The following is a 26768-nucleotide window of genomic DNA, read 5'->3' as shown; positions in this document are numbered from 1 at the left end:
TATATTTATTCTTCAGTGTTGGAATAGAATAATCTGGTCTTTTGAAAGATATTTGAATAAATAAGTTCTGTGATTGCAGCCATGAAATTAAAAGATGCTTACTCCTTGGAAGGAAAGTTATGACCAACCTAGGTAGCATATTAAAAAGCAGAGACATTACTTTGCCAACAAAGATCTGTCTAGTCAAGGCTATCGTTTTTCCAGCGGTCATGTACGGATGTGAGAGTTGGACTGTGAAGAAAGCTGAGTGCTGAAGAATTGATGCTTTTGAACTGTGGTGTTGGAGAAGACTCTTGAGAGTCCCTTGGACTGCAAGGAGATCCAACCAGCCCATCCTAAAGGAGACCAGTCTTGGGTGTTCATCGGAAGGACTGATGCTGAGGCTGAAACTCCAATACTTTGGCCACCTCATGCAAAGAGTTAACTCATTGGAAAAGACTCTGATGCTGGGAGGGATTGAGGGCAGGAGGAGAAGGGGACGACAGAGGATGAGATGGCTGGATGGCATCACCAACTCGATGCACATGAGTCTGGGTAAACTCCAGGAGTTGGTGATGGACAGGGAGGCCTGGTGTGCTGCAATTCATGGGGTCGCAAAGAGTCGGACACGACTGAGCGACTGAACTGAACTGAACTGAAGAGTGTGAAAACACCTTGTCTAGCATACTTTAAAAATAGAATAGTAAGAATAGTCATCTATTTCTGATAAATTTAGGAGCCGAGCTGCTTAACAGGAGTTGGAGCTACATGTCTCTCAAAATCATTTGCATTTCACAATTATCAACACAAGACATCACAACCATTCGATTACTGGATGTTTAGGTATTTTCTAATTTCCACCAAAAGAAATAGTGTTGAGAAATATCACTGTAAAAAGAACTGAGAGGCACAATATAGATGCAAGAGAAAACAAAACCATGGAAAGCAAAGTAAAATGATGGAGATTAAATAAAACAACTGTCTTCGATTTGTGAAATGGACACAGATGAGACCATCTTGTTATAATGTGGGTTAAATTTTTAAATTCACATATATACATTATAACAACTATATTTCCTTTTAAAAAAATCTTCAACAGATAAATGCCCATTTTTGGCAAGGAGCTACTTTACATACTGGAAAATCTGATGCCCGACGGCCAAAGTAGGGCCAGCCCTTCCAGCTCCCCTATTATTCTAGCCACTCGCTTATCTATGTCCCTTCATGCTATGAGACATGCAGATTTCCACCCCCCACCCCATCCCCATGTCTAGAGAGTCTAAAACTCAAACAAGAGTTCCTCAATTGTAGTTTTTCTTTCCTTTAGTCTTACAAAGTCAGAATGCCCAATAGAGGTGAGTTGTCCATAGAAATGTTAAAGCTTTGCCTAGAATGGGCTGCAAGCCTACTGGAAGACTTCTTAAATTGAAAAAAGTAGAACAAATAAATCCTCCCCCTCCCCCGCCAGACAACTTTTGCTAATAAGACTATAACCTTGAGGATATCACTTATTTAAAACTTTATGATAGGTAAAATTACTTACCTTCCTGTTCTCTCATATTCTAGATGTTCAGAAGCCTAAAATCAAAACCAACTAAAGAATCTGCTTGCCAAGCTTTTGAGTTAAACTATTTGTGACCTTAAAAAACAATCAAAGCATCCTTTAATATGGTAGGATGTTTGGGAAGGTGGGACAGTTGTAATCTGATACATCTTTAAAGAGTTGTTGGTGTATCAGCTTTTGGAAATTTGAAAGCAAAGAAGACATGGAACTTGAGATAAGCATTCAAACTTCCTGGAAACATATAAGCAACAGTTATCTAACTATATTTCTAGAAAATCAAGGATTTTATCATTTTATCATTTATTACTTATTTTAAAATATTTCTAGAATTATATCAGAAAAGAATAAAATCCAAGTAAAACAACTAAAGGATGAGTAGAAGACTATACCCAAAGGTCATTCATATTAAAGAGTAGTGAGGAGTCGGGGAAGATCTAGTCAGGAGTCCTGTGTTTATGTTTCAGATAATTAACGAGAGTTAGAAGTTTGATCAAAGCGATTCTTTGATGTTTTAGGATTCTTTTAAGCCACACTTAAAGATCGAATTTATGCTTAGAGCATTCAGAAATGTAACCGATCATAGCACATAATCCCAGCTCTCCCCTGGCTACCTGCAGCAAATTTGACTCCGAACCACCAGGTCCATGGCATGATGGTGTGATGGAAGACATGCAGGAAAGTCACTTGACTATTTTTCTTACGCAGAATAAAAAAGATCTGAAATAATTTAAAGAAAATCAAGTTCATATAAAATCATGCAATAATTTTCTAATGTTACAAAAATATCGGCCAAGTGCAAACTATTACTATTCCATATTGTAATGTGCTTTGAAAGAGTTGCTTTATAGAATCTATAGAAGGAGCTGATTCTCTAAGAGGCAGCTCAAAAGATAATTAGTATGAGGGAACTTAAGTGCGATGCCTAGTCACGGAAGAATCAATAAAAAGGTGAAAAGATACTGAATGCCATGTTTAAAAAATCAAAGATATAAAGTGAAGGATACGACCAAAAATTATTGAAAAAATGTTACTGGTTCAAATTAAAAAAAAAAAACACCCATGCAGACTTTGAAATATATGGAAAAGCAGACTTTGAAGTCTTAGGACTAAAGTTCTACACTGCTCTTTGACATATTCTACCAATTTAGATAAAGGGTCAAGCAAATTGAAAGAAGACTTGCAGCAAATCAGAAGTTAGCCAATTACTATTAAAGAAAGATGAAGAGGGAAATACTTGAAGAATTAACTAGGGAAGTAAGGTGGAAACAAACGAAAGCAAAGCAGCTTAGGAAAAGTGAGAACGGTGTCAAAGCCCTCATCCAGATTGAACGTATCTAGTCAGAAACTCTATAATTTCTATAATAAACAAAGAGGTAGACTAAGAAAGCTGGGGGCAGGGGGACGGGATTTTTTTTCTAAAAAAAAATATTCAAAAGCAGAATTAAATGTTCAAAAATATTCAAAACCAGAGTTAAGTACAGGACTAAACAGACTGGCAGAAACAAAAGCATCCCTAAGAGTATTTGAGAAATGTGGTTCAGGGAAGGACACAGAAGCAACAGTTTCCTATGGAAGCTGAAACTGAGAACATGCAAAGCAGGAACAATGGGGTCAAAACTCATTTGCTTATGCACAGAGAGGAAGGCAACACAGTGCAACAGAAGAAGCCGTGAACGAGCAATCTGGGGTCCTAGTCCCCGTCAGTAGCGGCATTTCTCTGGGTAAGCCCTATAACTTTCTGGAGTGCTCTGGGCTAGATCAATGGTTCTCAACCCTGTCTGTATATTACAATGTCCAAGAAGGTTTGTCTTTCGTTTTTAAATAACCATGCCTGGTCTCTAACTCCAGACCATCCTGACACCAAATCTCTAGGGGTGGGGCCCAGCTCTTTGTTTTCTAAGACAATTAGGTCTATAGTGCCATAGGGTTGAGAACCAGTGGACGACAGCGGGGGTTCTTAAATTGTGGACCCTGGACCAACAGCAATAACTTCACTTGAGAACTTGATAGAAATGCAAACTCTTAAGCTCCATCTAAGACCCACTGAATCAGAAATTCTGAGGGTGGGGTTGAAGCATGTGTGTTTTTAATGAGTTCTCCAGGTGATTCCATGCTTGAGTACACGCGCAGTCGTGTCTGACTCTTTGCAATCCCACGGATTGTAGCCCTCCGGGCTTCTCCGTCTATGGAATTTACCAGGCAAGAATACTGAAGTGGGTTGCCATTCCCTCCTCCAGAGGATCTTCCCCACCCAGGGATCAAAACCCACATCTCTGATCTCCTGCAATGGCAGGTGGATTCTTTACAACTAGGACTACCTGTGAAGCCCAGCCAGGTGATTCTAATGCATGCTAAAATTTGAGAACCCCTGGATTCTATGCTTACTAAGTTCTCCTTTCTATCAATAATTCAGAGCTTCCCTAGTGGCTCAGACAGTAAAGAACCTGCCTGCAATGGGGGAAACAGGGTTTGATTCCTGGGTGGGGAAGATCCCCTGGTAACCCACTCCAGTATTCCTGCCTGGAGAATTCCATGAACAGAGGAGCCTGCTGAACTACAGTCCATGAGGTCACAAAGAGTTGGACACAACTGAGCGACTAACACACACATCAATAATTCTAAGATTATGTGTAGCCAGCTGAGAAGGTAAAGCATGTTTAGATTTGCTACTAGAAATGTAGCAGAATATATTCTGAAGAAAACACACTTGGCAGTCTTAGGCCAGAATGGATTCCAGATAAATAAGGTCCACATGCCACAAACATACAATAATAGCCAGCCTTCTGTTGTTTCTGGAAACAAAGGTACAAGGTTTTCTCCTCTCATCATGGATCCTAATCCACGGCACTTGCTTTCTGCAGGAGCCACTCGGAGTTGATCCTCAGGAAGGGAGAAGACCCAATAAGACAGACTTCAGAAAGGCAGCTGGAAATAGTTTTGATATTACCAAAATTACTGATATCCCAGAGATAACAACATTCTAGTGTGACTTTATGAATTTGTCCTCTTAAAGGAGTATGGATGACACACTGCTTTGATATAAAGAATCAGAAGTAACATATTCTCTGTTCTTGGTTTCCTGAACTCAGTTCACAGAACAACCATCATCCATCTAGATAAAGATGCTCAGTTTTGTAGTATATGTGACAGTTACATTTTTATCTTAACCAGATGGTAGATACACAAAAAATCTTTTGGCATTTGCAAAAGACTGAAAAATAAGTTTATGCTATCTATTCTCTAAAATGATAATAAAAAATAATAGATAATAGGAGTCTGCCTGAGGAAGAGAGATAACCAAAGTTATCAGACAACTGAACACTCACAGTTTATCACTTTCATTGAAACATCAAACATTTACCAAATGTGGTGACAATATACTTACAGTATCTAATAGCTCAATAAATTTGGAGAAGTAATAAAGCCAGCAGGTGCGTACCATCTGCAGAAATACACATAGAAAGGAATTTATTATTTTTTTTAACATGGGAAAGAACTTTATATTTTCTAATTTTGGCAAAATTTACATTACATAAAATTTACCATCTTAACCATTTTAAAGTGTATAGTTTGGTGGCATTAAGTACCTTCACATTCTTGTACAACTATCCATAAAGCTCTTCCTCTTACAGGACTGACTCTGTACCCATTAAACAATAAGTCCCCACCTGGGAATCCAGCCACCGACAACTACCATTTTACTTCCTGTTTCTGAATTTGACTACTCTGTATACCTCATAAAACAGAATCATACAGTATTTCTTTGTCCCTTTGTGCCTAGATTTTTTCACTTAGCATAATGTCCTCAAGGCTCAATCACATTGTATCAGGTGTCAGAATTTCCTTCCTGTTAAGGCTGAAAAATATTCCATTGTATGCATATATCCATTCATCTGTTGATGGACATGTGTGTTGACTTCTGTCTTTTAGCTAATGTGAAGAATGCTGTGAATGCTGGTGTACAAATATCTTTTTTTAAAAATTGGAGTATAATTGCTTCACAATGTTGTGTTAGTTTCTGCTGTACAATAAAATAGGTCAGCTATATGTGTAAATGTGTATCTTTTCTCTCTTGGACCTCCCTCTCACCACACCCTCATCCCAGCCATCTGGGGCTTCACAGAGTACCTAGCTGAGCTCCCTGCCCTATACAACAACTTTCCACTAGTTACCTATTTCACACACGTACATGTGTCATTTGAATCCTCGCTTTCAATTCTTCTAGGTATACACCCAGGAGCAGAATTGTTGAATCATATGGTAATTCCATTTTTGAGGAACCAGGTACACATTTACTTTTGAATCCAAGAAATTCAAAAAGAAAAGCACCAATTTGCATTTTACAGAAAACCCCACACCTGAATTTGATTTATTTCTTGTAATTTTTAGCTTTTTTCACGCAACACATATGTGATAATTGAGTCATTTACTCCTTCTGATTTCACATTCAGTATTTAAAAACAGAGTCCACAAAGTTTTAACACTGATTTAGAGTTACAAGTTTTTTTTCTGAAAAGAAACTTACCCTCAGGGCTGTAGGCGACTGTGAATAGTCAACAATATCACATCGAAACGAATAGCCTGTACCCCAGCCAGACATTATAAACTGTAAGAGAGCACATGCATATTATAGGAGAAAAGTACTTGCTCAACAGCTACAACAAAGGTAGTTTTGACCGTGTCTCTTCATTACATTTTCAGCTAACTCAGCCGTCAGTGTGGAGGGAAAGGTGGACTAGATCGATTACAAACCAGGAACTCACTTCATATCAAAGCATCAAGCATTTTAAAGGTTGTAAAGTCACATTCATATCAACTGTGTGCTAATTAAAACGATATTTCTTGGAATGATTATTCTAATAAACTGGAGAACAAAATACCAGGAATGTTTCGTTTAAACAGTAAATACTGGTAAGTATCTGACTTTATTTATGTGCATCTCTACATGCCTGTGCATATGTTTGTGTGTTCTCAAAGGGGTGACTAAGTCTGAAATCAGCCTTTTCTGATCATTTCAAATCTTTGCAATTAGTCAACAAATAAATGAGCAAACAAACCTTCTCCATGTACTCATCCAATGTCTACAACAACTAGATTTTTGACCAAACACAAAACTCACATATTAGTTTTGCTTTGAATTCACATAACAAGTAAGAGACAAAAATATTAACAAGAGAATACAGTCTGGCAAGCCTTAATTCCAACACACCCACGAAGTGACTTTAGGCCAGTGGTGAGAAGAAAGGGCCTATTGTTAAGTCTGGACCATAATTCAAAGATTACATTGATATTCTTTCGGTCTAGTGGTAGGAAGATCTCCTTTTAAAACAGTATCTGAAAATGAAAAGCTAAGGGCTCTAATTTGAAATTAATATCTATATTAAATGGTTGGCTTAAGTTAGGGCTCTGATAATATGACCAGTTTCTTCTCTGGCATCCTGTTCTCACAAAAGCCAGCATCTTCCCTAAGAAAGATGTCTTCCTTCCCAGCATAAGGATTATACCATTTTCTATTCCATTACATTTCAAGTCTGTACTTTTAATTACTATTAAAGCTAAAATGACAACTTTACAGTAAGTTAACTTCTATAGGCAAAAGTTTAGGAGGCATAATCAGAATGACATTTTAATGGTGAAAAGAAATGAAGGAGAAAGAAAAACCACTTAGATCATAGTATTTAAAAACACTATCCTTTTTTGATAACTAGCTCCTAGCTTGACTTGTAATATCAACACCATCAACTTGGTAAATTATGAAATCTTAAAAATTAAGATTCAGAAAAGCATAAAGACATATTTCATGGATGAGAAAAATATCTTACAAAGGCAAGTCAATAAATTTTCTCAAAGGAATGAAGTACAGAAATAGTTAAATCTGTTTTACAAAGTCCTGATCTGTCTGTGAGGGTCTTCTTACTTTCGTACTCAGACTCACGTCTGACTGACTGAGGTAACATGCTAACTCCACTCATTTAGATGAGGGTGACTGATTCCCTACTCCAAACAAGCACTGCGATGAATAGGAGAAGCTCTGCGATGTGACCATCAGTGGGGCCTTTGCTGGTCTCTCTTTATTACTCAACTTTTGCCAAGTAACTGGCACACTCAAGCCATCACTATAAAATGAGGCCTGTGGGTTCCTTTAGTCTGATGTACTTCCTTTCACCTTGTTCATATTTGCCCTAACATCCTTAGTGGAGGATGTAGACCAAATGCAATTGTGCTCCACCCAATAAACCACGTGTGTGGATGTGACCTGGAACGGACACACTGCTCAGCTGTCAAAAGCCTTTGATTAAACAGAAAGCAGAACTCAACGCTTTCCTGATATTAAGTTTAAGAACATTCCAAAAGTCTGCAGAGCTTTTGACATATATGCCTATATTTTAGGCTTTCACAAAGGAAGAGTAACCATTTCTATTTGGTAGATAATAAATCTCCAAACTGGCGTATAAGTTACTCAGGTATTACTGGTTAACACGGGATAGAAACTCTCAGATTCAGACATTCTCAGACCTTTTATGTTGTAATTTCTAAAGCTGAAACCAAAACTTACTGGTAATAATTGGATTCCTTCCAGAGAAATATATTTGGAGATACCACATTCAATGACACAATTAGATACCAGAGTATAAAGGGATCTGAGAGACAAGGTCAATCCTGACTATATATAATGAAAGAATTGAGGCCCACAGAAGTTGAACGATTAGTTCAAAATCAGGTAGCTAGTTAGTAGTGTAACTGGGACTAACTAGTCCCTGGTCTCCTGGCTTCCAAGTCTGTCCTTAGTATTTCTGGGTCTGTCCTATAGTAGGTTATATTCTATCTCTGATAACTCACCAAAAGCATGTATTTTTCTGCACCACCACCCCCAGCCCCCAGCTCTATTCCATTACTCCCTCCCTTTCAGTTGCTTATGCTCTAGAAAGGACAGTAAGGTGACCTGCGAGTTAATTCTGGAAATAAAGTAGAAGGCAGCAAAGTAAGCTTGGATTTCAGGAAGGCCTGTGAGAAATGATGCCAGAGCAGATTTAAGGTGAGCTAGTCAGGTGAATCCACAGCAAGAATCAGGCTGGAGAGATGTGCGTGCAGAGGCCATGATGTCTGGAGAGGCTGGAGAGGCCATGCTAGGTCCTCCCGGGTCCTGGTAATGCGGAAGCATGGGCTGTGCTGCAGAGGAAGCGGATAAGGAGCAGAAGTTGAGGAAACCAGCCAGCACTGAAAGAGAAGCAAGGAATCCCAGAAAAACAGAGAAGGGAGCGTGGCTCAGATCTATAATCAGCAGAAGGGAGACAGAGAGAATTCATGAGTCTGCTTGTGGTCCTGGAAATTCTCCGCCTCTCTTATTGACAGTTAAGGAGTCTGCTTTTGGTCCTGGAAATTCTCCACCTCTCTTATTGACAGTTAAGGGACAGCTTCCCTCACCTACTGCCTTGTACACGTCTAAGTTCTCTGTTCCCCACAAAACCCAGCTAAACCAAAACAGTCTACCGCCTAACAGGTCATCATGTGTATATATTCTGAACCCCAAATCCCTACCATGATGATGACAACACATTAGAGTCAGAATGAGCTCTGATGTCAGACAGACCTGCACTCAAATATCAGTCCTCCACTTGGCAGCCACACTATCTTTGTTGTTGTTGTTTAGTCACTAAGTTGTGTCCAACTTGTTTTGTGACCCCGTGGACTGTAGCCTGCCAGGCTCCTCTTTCCATGGAGTTTTCCAGGCAATACACTGTCTTGTGTGTATCTAATTTCTCCAACTATGAGTTTCCTTAAAGTTGAACATTTATGGATTCAATCATCTTTTATGGCTAACTGTGTGTGAGTCCCTGGAATTAATGTAATTCTCACTATCTGCGAGGTAGACTATACCGAGATCCTTTAAGGAGTTCAATATCTGGTCTATAGAAAACAATATTTTTGGGGAGGGGTGCAAATATCTGCTCTAGCAAGCTAAGTTTCTGAAATTTCTTAAATCTTGGAGAGTTACCCTTAAAGTCATATCAAGAAACATCATGACAGACGAGCATAAAGACTCAGGTAAAATTCTCCCATTAGGAATACTGAAGATACTTGCCTCATAACACATATACACAGAAAAGAGTACTATGGAAAAATTGTACGTTATCATAGCTTTCTTGAGTTCAAAAGGCTTTCGATTCTCCATGAGCTTTGGTCCCAGGAACGTGACAAAATAGACATAGAATCCTAGGATGATGGCTTGTGGCAGAGGTGAGGACATGAGGAGCCAGTCTTCAACTCTAGGATCTAAGAGAAAAACAAGATGTAAGTGCACAGCCATTTAGCTCCGTGGTAACTGACAGTAACCAGCATCTAACTGAGCACCTAGATCCTAATACTGTCAGTGAACTGTTTAGTCAGTGATGACTCTATCTTCAGGGCGTGTCAAGGGAAATCACGAGGGATTGGGACGGAGCTAGAAACAGTGAGGCTCAAAGGGCAAAGGGAGGTAGTGGTCACCAGAGCTCAGGAGATAGTCACATGGAGAAGCCCTTCTGGTGAGGAGCCATGTCCTTCAGTGGAGGGATTCAGCAGTCCTGCAAACAAGAGGCCAGGGAAATCAAAACCCTAGCCTCACCCTCCTCCCTATCTCTCTATTGAAGTGAAGTGAAGTCACTCAGTCGTGTCCAACTCTTTGCAACCCCATGGACTGTAGCCTACCAGGCTCCATCCATGGGATTTTCCAGGCAAGAATACTGGAGTGGGTTGCCATTTCCTTCTCCAGGGGATCTTCCTGACCCAGGGATCGAACCTGGGTCTCCTGCATTGCAGGCAGACGCTTTACTGAACCAGAAACCACATCGCAGGGGAGCAAGTCCATGGAACAATCGCATCATCCATCTATAACCACTAGCAACACAGTCGAGTTTCTCCACGCAGACATTCTTTCATGTATATAAATATGTTTCGGTTCACTGTTTGTTAACTTTCTTCATTCCCCAAGAAAATGGGAAACATCTTCTGTACACTGTATTATTCAATTGAAAGGGACTTTAGCATCATTTAAGTATCTGAACTGTGGGTTCTAGGTGTCCAGAATGTGGGCTAACCCATCTGATATCTTAAACAGAAAAACAGAAAAGTATTAGACTCACAATCATGTAAAGAAGAAATTCACATGATTACTGCTAGTTCCAGGCTATGAGAATTAGATTAATTAAAAAACTGCAACTCAAGGTGAAATGTGATTAATTCCATAATCTTAAGTAGTTTGGGTGTAATTTTACAAAATTGTTTCACGAAGCCAGAATATCATAAAAGAAAATATGTGTGGACAAATTTCGAAGTGTGTCTGATTCAAAATTGAGTCTTTAGCCCTAGGTTGCTAAATACCACTTTTGTTAATTGGAAAGAAGGGTGGGGGCAATACAGCCCTTGCCCATTGAAACTGCTGATGATGTAGCTAATTACCAAAAAAAGCTGAATATCCCATCAAGTCTGACTTCTTATCCAAGGCAAAAATTTCTTTAATAGACTCCATGATTGATGACTCACTTGGCCTCAGTTTTATTGCTGGAAAGCTCACATTTGATACTCAGATATACTGGGGCATGTCTGTAGTGATTAAAGATGATTTATTCTACATCTCAAAATAATAAGCTAAGAGTCAGCTCTAAGATGGACCTCAGATATTTAGGAATTTAATATATGATAAAGAAAGCCATATAAACAAGAAGAAAGGGAGAGATAATTCATTGAAAAGGAAAACTGACTACTTGGGAGAAAAATGAGCTTGTGCCTTACCTTGAATCCTACTGAAGCATGTCCCAAACTAAGCAATACAAGGAAGATATTAAAGAATTCTTTAAATTCAGTGGTCAAGAATTTGCCTGCAATGCAGACATTTGGGTTTGATTCCGGAGTCAGGAAGATTCCCTGGAGCAGGAATTGTCAAACCACTCTAGTACTCTTGCCTGAGAAATCCCATGGACAGTAAAGCCTGGCAGGCTATAGTCCATGGGGTTGCAACAAGACTTAGCGACTAAACTACCACCCCAAAAAGTAGGAAAAGTCTACTAGAAATGATAAGTTAAGCAAATCAGCAGAATTTCTTAGTGCTTCATGTTTGTTTTGAATTGCCAAGATGAGAATGGTGGTATGCAGCATTCCTCAAACTTACCTGGCCATAGAGCCCTGATTCTTTGCATCAACAGAATACTATTTAACATCTTGTGGAACACCACAACACTCTGGAACACAGAATGCTCCTATCTTTAGGAAAGACATAGCCCTTTGCAAAAATGAATTCATAAGTGAAACTACTAAAAATTAGGTAGTGATAGGAGAAAATCAATCGGATCAATCATTTTGACATCTAGTAAGGAGGTAGAAAACATAAAATTTCATAAATCATTTAATCATGGGGAATGAGAGGTGGCAGTTAAGAGAAACACTTGAGTTTTTTGTTGCTGTTGTTCAGATACTGTCTTAGGAAAAGTGAGTAGAGGAAGTAGAGCAAGTGGCCAAAGTCAAACTCTGGAGGACTTGACCTTCAAAGGAGGAGAGAGGACTGAGAAAGAGCAGCAAAAAGGGAGAGGGAAAACCACAAGAGTGTGATATCCTGAAGGCAGAGGAAGAGTGAACTTCTGGAAGGAATCAAGGTAACAAACATGGCAGACAGGGAAAGTAAAATGTGGGCTGAAAAGTACCCATGGATTGATGCTCTTAGCAGGAAAGATTTCAGTAAAGTATCATGTGCAAAACAAACGTTCAACAAACGTTGCTCAAAGACATTCATAAGAACACAAAGAACATAAAGTTCTCAAAAAAATTTTTTCATAGTAAGATGTCACCGTTTTAAATCAGGAAAAGCTGTGAAATCAGCTATGCAGGTAGCACACATCACTGTGTACTTCAATTTATTCCTTGCCTTTCCCAGGATATCTGGGTGCTATATGCAATTAGAAAGGCCCTAAGGAACCCCAGCCACAGTCTAGTAACTCACCAGGAAAGTTTCAGTAAAGAAAATTGTCACAGAACTGGGGACCAAATGACAGAACTGGAACAGATCACACTTTTTTAAAAACACAATTTTTAAAGGTTAAGCTCCATCTACAATTACTACAAAATACTGGCCACACTCTCTGTGCTGTGCAAACATCTTTGTAGTTGATCTCAGACCGAGTAATTTGTACCTCTGACTCTCCCACCCCATGCTCCCCCTCTCCCTCCTTCCTCTTCACTGGTAACCACCAGTTTGTTCTCTGTATCTGTGAATCTGGTTCTTTTTTGTTATACTCACTAGCCTGTTGTATTTTTTAGATTCCACATATGTTATATCCTACAGTATTTGTCTTCCTCTGACATTTCACTTATCATAATGCCTTCAAAGTTCCCCCATGTTACTGCAAATGGCAAAAGCGTGTTCTTTTTTACAGCTGAGTAGTATTCCAGTGTGTGTGTGTGTGTGTGTGTGTGTGTGTGTATGCACGTGTGTGTACATACCAGATCTTTATCCATTCATCTGTTGATGAGCACCTATACTTCCATAACTCGGCAATTATAAATAATCCTGCTGTGAACATGTACATTTTGAATTAGTGGTGTTGTTGTTTCAGATATATACCCAGGAGTAGAATTGCTGGGTCATATAGTAATTCTATTTTTAGGTTTTGAGAAACCTCCGTACTGTTTTCCGTAGTGGCTGCACCAATTTACATTCCCATCAAGTGTGCATGAGGGTTCCCTTTTTTCCTCATTCTCTCCAACATTTGTTGCTTTTGTTCTTTTTGATGAGTACCATTCTGACAAGTGTGAGGTGATATCTCATTGTGGTTTCACAAATGATAAAAACTTTGACGGATTTTTTTTTCCATTAGTGAGTAATCCAAACCTTAAATATATGAATATAAACCATATTAATATTTCTAGCTTTTATCTCCAATGAAATAAACACATAAAACCAGTATTAAAAGAAGGCTTCTAGAAGAATGTTAACAATATTACCTTTGGATGGTGACAACATGGGTGACTTTTATTTTTCTTTTTAAGAAATTTTAAATGTTTCTGTTATGAATGGCTATCAGATGCATGGTTGAAAACTAGTTTTTGATTTTTGTTTTTGTCAGTAAAGGAATTTCTGAATTAGAGATATTTTATTTCATTCTTTTATTAATTCAGTGACAATAGTGTGATGGTGAGGGTAGTGAGATGGGGGTATCAAATGATACCATATTTCTGTTCTTCTGCTGGAAGCAGTAGGAAAAACTAAAAGCCAGGAAAAGCATGCTGGGCTGGCTCAGGAAGCAGAAGAAAATAATATTTAAATAAATGATGTTTCCTGCAATTTAACATTAGAAGCACATGCTTTTTTTAAAAAATCCTGAGTGTGCCTTTCAAGTTCTACAGATTTTTTAAAAAATCTTATCTTTGAGGAAAAGCTAGTTCATTTAATTTCATACTATTTTCAAAGCAAATAACAGAACAAACCACCGAGCTTTTTAATTCTTTCTCCGCCTGCACTGATCCTGGCCCTTCAATGGACTCCTTATGTGACCTGGGGTCACTGACTTGACTTCTCTGTGGTTAGTTTCCTCATCTGTGAACTGGATGCAAAACAACATGTATCTCAAGGAGGATTCAGCGAGTTATTACAAGTAAGGAGCCTGGGAGAGCTTAAGTGCTCAGTAAGCATTGCTTCTATTATTTCAGCAGATCTCGGTTTTGTACCCCTGCAGTGGCAGCAGAGACCTAACCACTGGCCCTCCAAGGAATTCCCCAGGCATTTATATTTTGAAATAAGCTGCTGCGATGACCATGATGAACGTTCCATCAATGTTATAAACCCGGAGTTCGGTGCTTCCTTCAACAGCACTGAGGCCCTCAGTACCCCACTGCTAGGTGCTCTGCGGCGACTTTATGTGGCTTCTCTGTCTCCTGATCTAATCTGCCACCATCTTATCTTTTATATAACTACCAAATTTACCTTCTAGAAGTAAAGCTTTGCTCAGATTATTCCTTTGCTTAAATTAGCTCTCTCTACTGAGCAAATAGAGTATTTAATATGTCCATGTCTCTGGTGACTGTCCATTTTCCCTTGCCTTCTCTCTTGGCAGAGACCTTTCCAAATAGGGAGCCCACTTTCATGTGAGGCAGGGGCTCCCGCTGATGAGACATCTACAAGTCAGATGGAGCTGGTGGCTCGATAAAGGGGTGTAGAGAGAGCTGCTAAACAATATTTAAAGGTAATTCTGCCTCAGTCTATGATCTCACAAATTGCAAAAGGTTCTGGGGTGAAGTGTGCTCTGTTTTCTTTAGAGACAAAAGGCTGATAAGGGAGGGAGAGTTTCATGTACCTTCTATTCAGCATCAGAGTTGGGTTTAAGTACCACCAACAGATAAAGGCAGAGGATGGAGAGGCAGGCTGTCTGAGAGTCCATACCTCAGTTCTGAAGTTCTAACTTATTACTAGCCCCATAATGCTTTTCTAAGAGCATTCTGGAGAGTGAGTACAGCGGAGTACAAGGGTCACATACATAGAATATTAATGAGCTTTTCCATCAACCACTTTTAACAGTGTGTTCTCTTCTTAAGTAGCAGTACTAGCTCAAAGGGTACACCCTTTAAAATTCTAAGTGCCAATACGATGAAGAAGCTGGAAGGAGAAACAAACATGTACCTCTGGTACTTTGTGAAGTACTAGAGGTTCAGAGTAGCAGCAGATTTTCTGTCTTCTTGCAAAAAGATCACTCTGATTCTGAAAGGTCATCACCATTTCTATTCAAATACAAGGAAAGTTGCTTTTTAAACATCAAAACATTATAAATCCTCTTATAGCTTAAGTATTAATTAAACCATTTTAAAGTTCTGTAGCTGTGGAATTTTCCACATGAAATAACTATGCCTGCCTCCTACTTCTCTAACAATCAGAAAGCCAACGAGTATCAGTAAGTTTCCCAAAGTCTATTCAGAATTAGGGCCAAAGCCAAGAATACACTTGAAATTCTTGGCACTTGATCATGGCCTTAGGCCTTTGAAGTATAGGCAAAGTAAAACAGAACTAAGATGGCCAAAAATGATTCCTAATGGTTCTCAGAGATCAATATCACACTACACAGAGCAAAAAAAAAAAAAAAAGAACCCTCTTGTTATACCCAATAGTGTTCTCCTAAAGGTATACATCTCAACACAAAGCATTTTAACCCTTCTAGATTTCAACAGCAAAAAGAATGAAGAAACTTTTAAAAAAAGATATGCTATATTAAAAGTATTTGAACATGGAAATGCGCTATAAGTCATCAACCACCACCACTGTTTCTGTTGGGATACTTCCTAAATAACAAAGCACTTTCATGCATATTAGGGAATGGCAATCCACCCCTGCATTCATGCCTAGACAATTCCATGGACAGAGGAACCTGGTGGGCTACACAGTCCATGGGGTCACAAAGAGTCAGACACAACTGAGTGACTAACACTTTCATGTGTATTATCTGGTAGCCGGCGGATACCAGTCTCAACTCTCCTTTGCTAACAAAGAAACTGAGGCTCACAGACAATAAATAATTTGTGCAAGATCACCGAGCTGGTTCACAACAGTGGCAGAACTTAAACCAAGGTCTTTTCACCATACATCCCCATACCTTCCCTCCTCTCTGAAGACTTTAAATTAGCATAGCTTCAGATCAGTAGCATCACCTGCCTCTTCCTCTCATCCTCCCCCAATGTTTGCAACACTGCTTCCAGGACTTTCCTTGTCTATCCTGAACCACTTCTTACCTTTGTCATTCCCTTTTCTGACCTAATACTACTCATCTTTTCAATGTAAGTATCCATAATAAAAACAAAGAGTCGACCCATGAATAAAATTGGAAGTGGAATTCAGAAGTAGTTCATCTTAAAACATTTTATACTTAGAGCACTATATAGATATTCATCATCACCTAAATCTATTTGGCTCTTGAATTAAGATATTGATTAATTGAATGTCTTGGGTTCTTAAAATGGGGATAATGAGTAGCAAGAGTTGATAGCAAGTGATCCGTTCTTCCAAACATGTCTATTTCAAAAAATTACCCAAATCTACTTGGTTCCCAACGTTAAATAATGAGAGTTCAGGTAGCAAGTTACACCTCTACCTTGAAAGGAAATAGAAATATTCATATTTTTAAATAAATAAATAAACCCATTACTATAGACAAAAAATAGTATTTAAATTAAATACTGAATTTATGAGAACTACTGTAAATCTTCAGAGAAAGATAATCTTTAAAGAAATCTATACATTCTCTGTATCATTAAGTAAGTTGAAAAATAAGAAAAAAATTGAATATATATATATATAAATTTCCTTCACTTTCCATTCAACAGAGTGAAACTTTTCTATTTATGGGATCCTTTTTAGGATCCTTTTAAGATGCTTTGCATTCTTCAGGGGCAAAACTATAGCGTCTTTTTCAGTGAAATGAGATTGGTTTTTAATCTACTGAGAAAGATTTGTTGTTTTTGAATTGCTAAGTTGTGTCTGACTCTTGAGATCCCAAGGACTATAGCCTGCCTATCTCCTCTTTCAGTGGGATTTCCCAGGCAAGAATACTGGAGTAGGTTGCCACTTCCTTCTCCAGGGGACCTTCCCGACCCAGGGATCAAACTTGGGTCTCTGGCATTACAGGTGGGTTCTTCACCACTGAATCATCCAGGAAGCCCACTGAGAAAGATAGCAACCATGAAACAGTGTATCTTTCCTGAAATCAGTGTAAACAGAAATATAATTTCAACTGTGCTAGGTAGCAAGAAGTGACACTTTTTCCTCCTGAATTTGGTGAATATGTGATTCTAACTGATAGGTAACAAACTAATCTAAAGTGGTGATGGTAGTGAATATGTGGAAAGGAATTCAAATATGAAATACCAGAGTACTAATCATAACCAGAAAATGTATGTTCTGATCTTTCTGCTGACAAATGACCATGATGTTGGGAAGGTCCACACAGTCAAAGCTATGGTTTTTCAAGTAGTCATGTGCAGATACGAGAGTTGGACCACAAAGAAGGCTGAGTGCCAGAGAACTGATAATTTCTAACTGTGGTGCTTGAGAAGACTCTTGAGAGTCCCTTGGACAGCAATGAGATCAAACTAGTCAATCCTAAAGGAAATCAGCCCTGAATATTCATTGACAGGACTGATGCTGAAGCTAAAGCTCCAATACTTTGAACATCTGATGCGAAGAGCCCACTTACTGGAAAAGACCCCGATGCGGGGAAAGATTGAAGGCAGGAGGAGAAGAGGCAACAAAGGATGAGATGGTTGGATGGCATCACCGATTCAATGGACATGAGTTTGTGCAAACTCTGAGAGTTAGAGAAGGACAGGGAAGCTTGGCTTGCTGCAGTTTATGGGGTCACAAAGGGTCAGACCCTACTGAACAACAACAACACGAGAAGGTAGCTTTGATGATATCTAAATCCATCTCAGCTCTGAAATGTTCTGATTCCTTGTCTATTCTTTTAAAAAGGCTACCTTTGTTATAAAACATTTATTTTAAATGTTATAAAACATTTGTTATAAAACGTTTGTTTAAAAAATTTTGTAACAGTTATAAAAGCAACACATATTGATGCAGTTTAAAAACATCTAGACAGGGACTTCTCTTGTAGCCTAGTGGTTAAGACTTCACACTTGCACTGCAGGAGGTGAGGATTCAATTCCTGGTCTGAGAACTAAGATCCCTCACACCACATACTGTGGCCAAACAAACAAATAAAAGACGAAACAAGAAACCCCCAAACATCTAGTAGACAGACATAGAAAAGTAAACAGAAATTACCCATAACCCTACCACACAAATGGAATAGGAAGTGGCAATCCATTCTAGTATGCTTGCCTGGAAAAGTCCATGGACAGAGAGGAACCTGGCAGGCTACAGTCCATGGGGTTGCAAAAGAGCTGGACGCGACTGAGCCACTGAGTTTGCATGCATGAAATACAGGTGGTCTTTTATAACCTGCTTGCATTTAATGATTTTAAGCCACTCACTGTGGCATTAAATGCCTTTCAACAATGTTGATTTTTTTTTAATGGGCAATGGGAGAAGATGGGCATTTCAGAATTACTCAAGGGTTACCCTAGCAAACGCCCCCCTTTCTGATATGCCCCTGGGGGCTGTGGCCCTTCCCACTCAAGAGTTACTGGACAGAGTCACTGTAGGTGATAATTGTTATTTCCCTTAAGAGCATTAGGGCAGAATCAAGCCTAAGAGCACAGTGCCTCCAAAATCACTTCTAATGGCTTCTGAGTTGGAATGATGTACCACCATATATTGACCAATTCCTTTCCCTGGATATAAAGCTATTTTCACAATTACAAACATCATATTGAACATCACCTATGCATTAATACCTCTATCTGTATACATATCTTCAATGAAATTTTTGATACTTCTTCACTAATTAAAATAAAAATCAAGGGGATTTCCCTGGTGGTCCAGTGGCTAAGACTCCTCATTCCCAATGTGGGTGCCTGGGTTCGATTCCTGGTCAGGGATCTAGATCTCACACGCTACAACTAAGACCTGGTGTGGCCAAATAAATAAAAACTTGAAAAAAATCAATATATGGAGTGTCTGTAAGGGAGTGTTAAGTTGCAAAGTCTCTCATTCTGTTTCAATGAAATCCTGTTAAGTACGAGAATCCAACCAACAGTTAGGAAATCTGGTTACTTACCAGCATCTTTGATCCAATTATCATAAAGACGCACAGTCCTCGATGTAAGATCACTGAAGGCCATTTTCCACAGGATTTACTGACAAACACACAAAAAAAATACAATGGGTTTATGATCTATGGATGCAAATAAAGCCAAGTTTCTAGTAATACAATATTAAATATGCTAAAAATTTAATAGGAATAACTGGCAAAACAACAAACCTACTGAGGGTAAATGCATTCGTGAACCACATTAAACCCTGATGCAACTCAATCACTTAAGACTTTTCATCATAAAGACAATGCTTAATTCACTTAAAAAGGCTGATATTCTATGTACCAGATACAAAAGGAGTAAGCGATTCTATGAACTGTCATAGAAGCATCCATCTTCCTTTTATGGCAGCAAAATAGGTCAGGAATGGACTGTGCCTCCCATGGCAATGTTGAAGTAAAAACCCAGAACAAACTCAAGGAGATAAACTTTCAGAAAAGATACTCTGACCCAGACTTTTAGCTGATCTCCAGGTATAAGAAGTTCTTCTGTACTCAAGTTTATATAACTTGAGTGAAACAGAGGCAGACAGAGGGAGGAAGAGAAGATCTACAAGATCGAAAGAGAAGGTGCCTAGTTTACCTGGACAGACAGACAAAAACAGTTGGAAAAAGTTGTCTTCTGAAAAAGACCAATGAGGGGAATTAAAAGATATTATTGTGTATTATTGTGTATTAAAAGATATTTTGAATCTTCAGTAATTAAAATTGTGTGACATGAGTACATGAAGGGAGAAGGCAATGGCACCCCACTCCAGTACTCTTGCCTGGAAAATCCCATGGACAGAGGGAGCCTGGTGGGCTGCAGTCCATGGGGTTGCTGAGTCAGACATGACTGAGCGACTTCACATTCCATTTTCACTTTCATGCATTGGAGAAGGAAATGGCAACCCACTGCAGTGTTCTTGCCTGGAGAACTTTAGGGACAAGGGAGCCTAGTGGGCTGCCGTCTGTGGGGTCTCACAGAGTCGGACACGACTGAAGCGACTTAGCAGCAGCAGCGGTACATGAAGTGGCAGACCAGCGGCACAGAATAGAACATCTGAGAAACATACCAAAAACGTTTGGGAATTCAGTACCATATTTCATAAATTCTAAGATATGCACTTTCCCAAATTTTAACATCTCTGAAAACAGCATACACCGTACAGAGGAATGGGACACCATAAAATGACCAGCACGTTTGCTCTCAAGTCATATGGTGGGGAGATGAAAAAGTTCCGAAGGTAGATGGTGGTGATGGTTGCACAAAACGTGCAAATATACTTAATGCCACTGAACTTCATATGGTTAAAGTTAAAAATGGTTAAAATGGCAAATTTCACATTATGTATATTTACAAAAAAATAAATCCTCTAGGTCTGCAACAGAAAAATTTAGACTTTATTCTGGTATTCTAAGATAAAGCCATTTCATATTATATATATATAATATATATGTATATTTTTAAAAGACATATTGTATATGATATATGTGCACCTGAAACCAGTAGGCACTTGAATTACCAGCAGTTGTTGAGTAAATGGTGTGGTACAACTAGAGAGTCATCTGAAAATAACAAGTTGGATCCAAAAATTATACTATAAACCAAGATAAACTCCAAGTATTAATAGATCAAAGATTTAAATAAAATTTTAAAAGAACCATGAAAGTACTGGATGACAACAGGGAGAACACTTTTATCATCTTGGAGTAGGAAAAAACTTTTTAAATTTGACTTAATAGTTCATAAAACATAAAAGAAGACTAATAAATTTAACCATATGAAAATCAAGAAGAAAAAAGGAAAAAGGCAAATGACAAAGAGAAAGAAATATGTTCAATTCATAATACAAACAAGTGCTACTCTCCCTAATATATTAAGGATTCTTAGAAACTGATAAGAAAAACACCTATAAGCCAAGAATAAAGCAGACAAATTTCACAGAAATGGAAGTGCAAATGGCTCATAAGCATATAGAAAGTGCTTAACTTTAACCGTAGTAAAAAAAAAAAAACAACCTATAATACTGCATTTTATTGCATTGGATGGGTTAAAGTTCAAACATTTTATCAGTCAGACTAGCCAAAATTTGCACCGCCACCAGTAATGTGAGTTTTCCACAATCCCTCTGCTGGAAGGATTGTGGAAAACTCACATATTGCTGGTGGCAGTGCAAATTAGTATTACTCTTGGTGAGGGCAAGTTGGCATTATCAATTAAAAAAAATTATAAACCCATATTTTTTAAGGCAACAATCCTATTTCTAGAAACTTCTCCTATAGGCACATATGCACAATGACATATATTCAAGCTTATTCATTGTATCAGTCAGTAAAAGATTGGAATCACCCCAAATGTCTATTAAAGAGGGCATGCTAAGTTGCTTCAGTTGTCCAACTCTTTGCAACCCTGTGGACTGTAGCCAGCCTGGTTCCTCTGTCCATGGGATTCTCCAGGCACGAATACTGGAGTGGGTTGCCATTTCCTTCTCCAGGGGATCTTCCCTGACCCAAGGATCGAACCCATGTTTCCTGCCTTGTCAGGTGGATTCTTTACCATTGTGCCACCTGGGAAGCCCACTTCAGAGGAGCTCTCCAAATACAGGATGGTATCTCAACATGACCTCTGATCTGATACATCCTGTGTCCTCAAGCTGAGTTCAAACTCAAGATTGGCTGCGGGGATGCCAGGATTTTGCCAGAGTCAGCCTGGACTCTAGTTTTCCTGTGGATTGTTTCTATACCAAACGTATGACATGGGAGGAGGAGCAGAAATTTTGGGATCACAAAGACCTTAGTTTGAGTCCCACCACTGACTAGCTGTATGACCCTGGGCAAAATTAAAGTTCAACCTCCTTTTCCGAAAAATGGTAATTTACAACCTAAGATTAAACAACAACAACAATAACAACAACTCATTGTTTTAGAAGAATTGTTTGGAATAATTTATGAGATAATATATAAAATTTATGAAATTTATATGATAATATATATGAAATGTAGAGCACAGAATCTGATAAAGGATGAACATTCAATCAAAGTCAGATATTATCATTTGTAGAGATAAGCTGTACCAATTTAAATGGAGCATCCGGCCAAGTTGAATGGCAGTGTATGGAACAAATCTGGAGAAAACTCTACTACTTTCATTTTTAGAGCTGGTATGTCACAAATTATACATGATTCTTCCCTTGATGTTTTTCAGTGGTTTTGATAGAAGTGTTTTAGATCCTGATAAAAGCTCCTTTCCTGCTCACCTTAACCACTGATGTAACAGACCTCGAGCCACTATTCTCCTAATTAAATTGCCAAAATAACGCCGTTTAAATTATTCAGAATCAGAGTGAAAGATTCCAATTTTATAGGGCAAATGGTGGACTAACATTTCAAAGTATTAAGCTGTTTTCTGGGCAAGCCCTGCCTCCTCTTCTTCCCCTACTCATTCCACTCAGGCCATTTTCCTCTCCCCAGCCCTCATTAAAGCACAAAGCCTCAGAGAGACCACAGCAGTCTAATGCAGGTCAGTAATACTCACAGGCAGCAAACAGAGCTGGTTTTTCTAATATAAAAGACTATGCAAGACTGAGATGGAGGAAGAGGGAGAAGGTCATCAGAAGAGTAACTCACACTGGAAAGGTCTGTGAGGGGGAATTTGCAGAAGTAGATACCCACTAACAAGTGAGGGAAGGCGGGAGATTCAGAAAAGGGACCTCGTGGCTCGAGCTTACCGGAGTAGAACTCTCTCACTGATCCTCTGCTTGTAGATAACCTGCTATCCAACAGTCTTCAACCCTTGTGGACCCACCAGAGGAAAAGGAACGTGGACCATGGTATAAAAACGGGGCATGAAAAGAACACCTGATCCCTTTAGCCTGTTGGAACTAAATATACTGCTGAGAATTTCCTTATGAGCTGACTCAGTGATGGACTCCGTGCTAATATTACATTGTCGGGTCTAGTCTAGAAAACTGTTAGTAAATGAATTGGGGGCAACCTGGGTTGTCCTGTAAATACAGTGCTACCCCCAGACTAGAGCCAGGCATACCTTCCCCCTCCTAACCCAGACACCCTCCTTACCCACCCTTTAATACAGACCTTTGATTTTTTTTTTTTAGTTTTTTATTTTTTAAATTTTAAAATCTTTAATTCTTACATGCGTTCCCAAACATGAACCCCCTCCCACCTCCCTCCCCATAACATCTCTCTGGAGACCTTTGATTTTTTTAGTGAATGTAACATTCAGAAGGGGAGAAATGTATTCTATGTGGTGAAGGTATAGAGATATCTTCTAGCTGATAGCAGAACTAGGGCCTTAATAACTGATTTAAAATACTCAGTGGCATAAAAGTTCAGGTCTAGAGAGGCCAGAATAGTCAGGTTTCTCATGCATGTAAAGCAGAGACTTAAAACTCAAAAACAGTAGACAGATGACCACACCTCCATAATGGGTGGATAAGACTGGCAGATGCTATCAGGGAACAGAAAAAGCCTCCTTTGCCAGAGCTCATTCCTTCTCCAAAGGCCTTGGATAAATGTGTCAGGATAAGAGTAAACAGGAGCTCACTGATGGGGAACTGGTGCTTCTACTTCACTGACCAGCACCTGCAACAAACCATGGATTTCACCCTTTGTTTTGGACAGTATCACTCTGTGACTGGATCATTTGGTGAAGTAGAGACTTAGTCTGCCTAGGCTAGCTCCTTTGTTGCTGTTTAGTCGCTAAGTCATGCCTGACTCTGCAACCCCATGGACTGTAGCATGCCAGGCCTCCCTGTCCTTCACTACACCCTGGAGCTTGTGCAAACTCATGTCCACTGAGGTGGTGATGCCACCCAACCATCTCATCCTCTGTCACCCCCTTCTCTTCCTGCCTTCAATCTTTCCCAGCATCGGGGTCTTTTCCAATGAGTTGGCTCTTCACATCAGGTGGCCAAAGTATCAGAGCATCAACTTCAGCATCAGTTCTTCCAATGAATAGTTAGGGTTGATTTCCTTTAGGATTGACAGGTTTGATCTCCGTGCTGTCCAAGGGACTCTCAAGAGTCTTTACTAGCATCACAGTTCGAAAGCATCAGTTTTCCTCACAGCCAATGCCTCCCATCAGGAAGATTGCACAAGTCTCTTATCCTCATGCATCAGAGGGCAGAGAGAAGAAGCAAGAACTACAACCCCATGGCCTCGAAAATGAAAACCACAATCACAGAAAACTAACGAAAATGATCACATAAATCACAACCTTGTGTAACTCAATGAAGCTATGAGCTATGCCGTGCAGGGCCACCCAAGACAATGGGTCATTGGTGGAGATTTCTGACAAAACAGTGGTCTACTGGAGAAGGGAAAGGCAAACCACTTCGGTATTCTTGTCTTGAGAACCCCATGAACAGTATGAAAAGGCAAAAAGACTAGCTTCTTTAGACCTGAAATTAAAGATGTCAAGTTCAAATGTGATATATGGACCTGCTGCCAAGAGCTTACCTGGAGACTCTTTGAAGCCACATATATTCAGGACACATAATGAATTTGAGGGATCTGATCACTTTGAGATCTGCCAATAGGATTCAGAAGGCAGCACTCTGCTGAGGACTTCTTTCTGAAATTCACTCAGATGGGGCTGTGACCATAGGGTTGCCTGTGGTGGGAAGTACCTGGCAGGAGTCCAGAAATTGAAAACCTTTGCCAACCACTTCCACACGAACCTTCATGTATTGGGATTTATCCAAACTCTGCAAAATATACTGCGACACTCTCTCTGAGGGAAAGGAGGATAAAGTCAGCATCTGGCTTTCCCAGGGCACTCCTGTCATCCCAGAAGGGCTATATGGTTTTCCCTTTCTCTTTTGATATTTGGCAGGTCCTGGGCTCCCCACTGATCTCTGTTTTAGAAGTCAGACATCAGATCTGCAAGAACAGATCTGGCTAGCTGCAGACCCTGCTCAGGGACACATAAACTGAAATGACCTGTAGGAAGGTACAAGCAGAGAGAAGGAGGTCTGTAATGGAAATTGGGCAGCAGGGTGAAAACAAACCATCTGACCTTCCTGAGGCTGGGGTAAGGCGATCAGAAACTTTTGAGTATATTAAAATGTGAGAAAGACTATAAAGTGATCATTTGTTTGTTTAAACCAGGTTTTTCAACCTCAGCTTTATTAACATTTTTGCCAAACAAGTTATGGGGAGTTGTCCTGAGCAATGCAGGATTCTCAGCATCAACCCTGGCCTCCACTCACCAAATGCCAAGAACACTCCTTCTCTTACAATCAAAAAGGTTTCTAGAAGTTACCAAATGTCCCTTAGCATGTAAAGTCATCCCTAGTTGAGAACCACTGGTTTAAAGTAAATACCAATATTTTTTCACTGAAGTAAAATGTTTCAGGGTAATCACTTCAGTAATTATATCATTTCAGTGGTACTGCTGTTCAAAGCAGTTTTTGAGCTTTTCTTTACAAATCAACATCAGAGTTTTTCAGAATTTCATTTAATTGGCTCTAAGGGAGAAAAGTCTTTGTCTTCTGCTTTAAAAATTATGCCCAGAACTAATCAAAAGTTAAGAATAGTTTCAAAAGTCAGTGGATCAAGCTGAGCTATGTCTTGATAAGTGGAGTTGGAATGGGGGAAGTGGAAGTGGGATTAATCATAATTTACTAACATTTTCAACTTATAGTTTGTAAACTGCAAAGGAACAAAACCAGAAGTGTTTAGGGCTATGGTAATATTAGTGGAATATATGTATATATATTCCTGAGGTGACTATGTGGGATGTGTATCTTCCAGCATGTATTTTTTCAAGATTTATTTATTTATTTATTTTTGCCAGGGCTAGGTCTTTGGTGCTGCACGTGGGCTTTCTCTAGCTGCAGCAAGCGAGGGCTACTCTTTGTTGTGGTGCCTGGGCTCCGCATGGAGCTGGCTTCTCTTGTTGCAGAGCATGAGCTCTGGGTGCGTAGGCTTCAGTGGTTGCAGTGCACAGGCTCAGCAGTTGTGGCACATGGGCTTACTTGCTCCAGGGCCTGTGGGAACTTCCTGGACCAGGGATCAAACCCTTGTCCCCTGCACTGGGGAATCCCAGATTCTGAACCACTGGACCACCAGGAAAGCCCTCAGCATATTATTTTAAATCCTGTTTCTCTTCGCCATCTATTATGACTTCAAATTTAAATAAAGTAAGTCGAGAATGTGAACAGACTCAGTGAAAAATTATTTCAAAGGATAGATTTTCAATTTTGCTAATTACCATATACATGTGCATACTGCGATTATATGTACACATACATACACACACAGAGCAGAAGCAAAAAGCACATCATACTCCTTACAATTACCATACAGGCTTTTGTGTTTTATTTTGATGTTTCATATATAGATTTGTGTTTCTCTTTGGCATTTCTTTAATCAGCTAGATTATGCAAATCGCCTTGGGAATAAAACACAACAGAGAAGGCAAAAAATCAGAAAGTTTTATCCTAGATTCTGAGTTATAAAAGCTTAGGTGCGTAGCCATACAGAAGAACTCAAAGGCC

General features: G+C 39.3%; 1 protein-coding gene across 2 annotated transcripts in view; it reads right to left on the bottom strand.

Annotated features, from left to right (window-relative positions):
* Positions 1-26768, bottom strand: part of ELOVL7 (ELOVL fatty acid elongase 7) — an 81510-nt gene that overhangs the window by 8310 nt on the left and 46432 nt on the right. For both annotated transcript variants that reach the window (XM_069556474.1, XM_069556475.1), the window contains exons 2-6: positions 19231-19309; positions 9627-9817; positions 6069-6149; positions 4929-4985; positions 2155-2260 (exon numbers count right to left, since the gene is read on the bottom strand). In XM_069556474.1, the coding sequence (XP_069412575.1) occupies positions 2155-2260; positions 4929-4985; positions 6069-6149; positions 9627-9817; positions 19231-19294 (499 nt within the window). In that variant the 5' untranslated portion in view covers positions 19295-19309. The remainder of the gene's footprint in view (positions 1-2154; positions 2261-4928; positions 4986-6068; positions 6150-9626; positions 9818-19230; positions 19310-26768) is intronic.

This window comes from Ovis canadensis, chromosome 16 (genome assembly GCF_042477335.2).
Source record: "Ovis canadensis isolate MfBH-ARS-UI-01 breed Bighorn chromosome 16, ARS-UI_OviCan_v2, whole genome shotgun sequence".
Lineage (NCBI taxonomy): Eukaryota > Metazoa > Chordata > Mammalia > Artiodactyla > Bovidae > Ovis > Ovis canadensis.
Note: the sequence above shows the minus strand (reverse complement) of the source record. Positions and strands in the feature narration are given on the sequence as shown.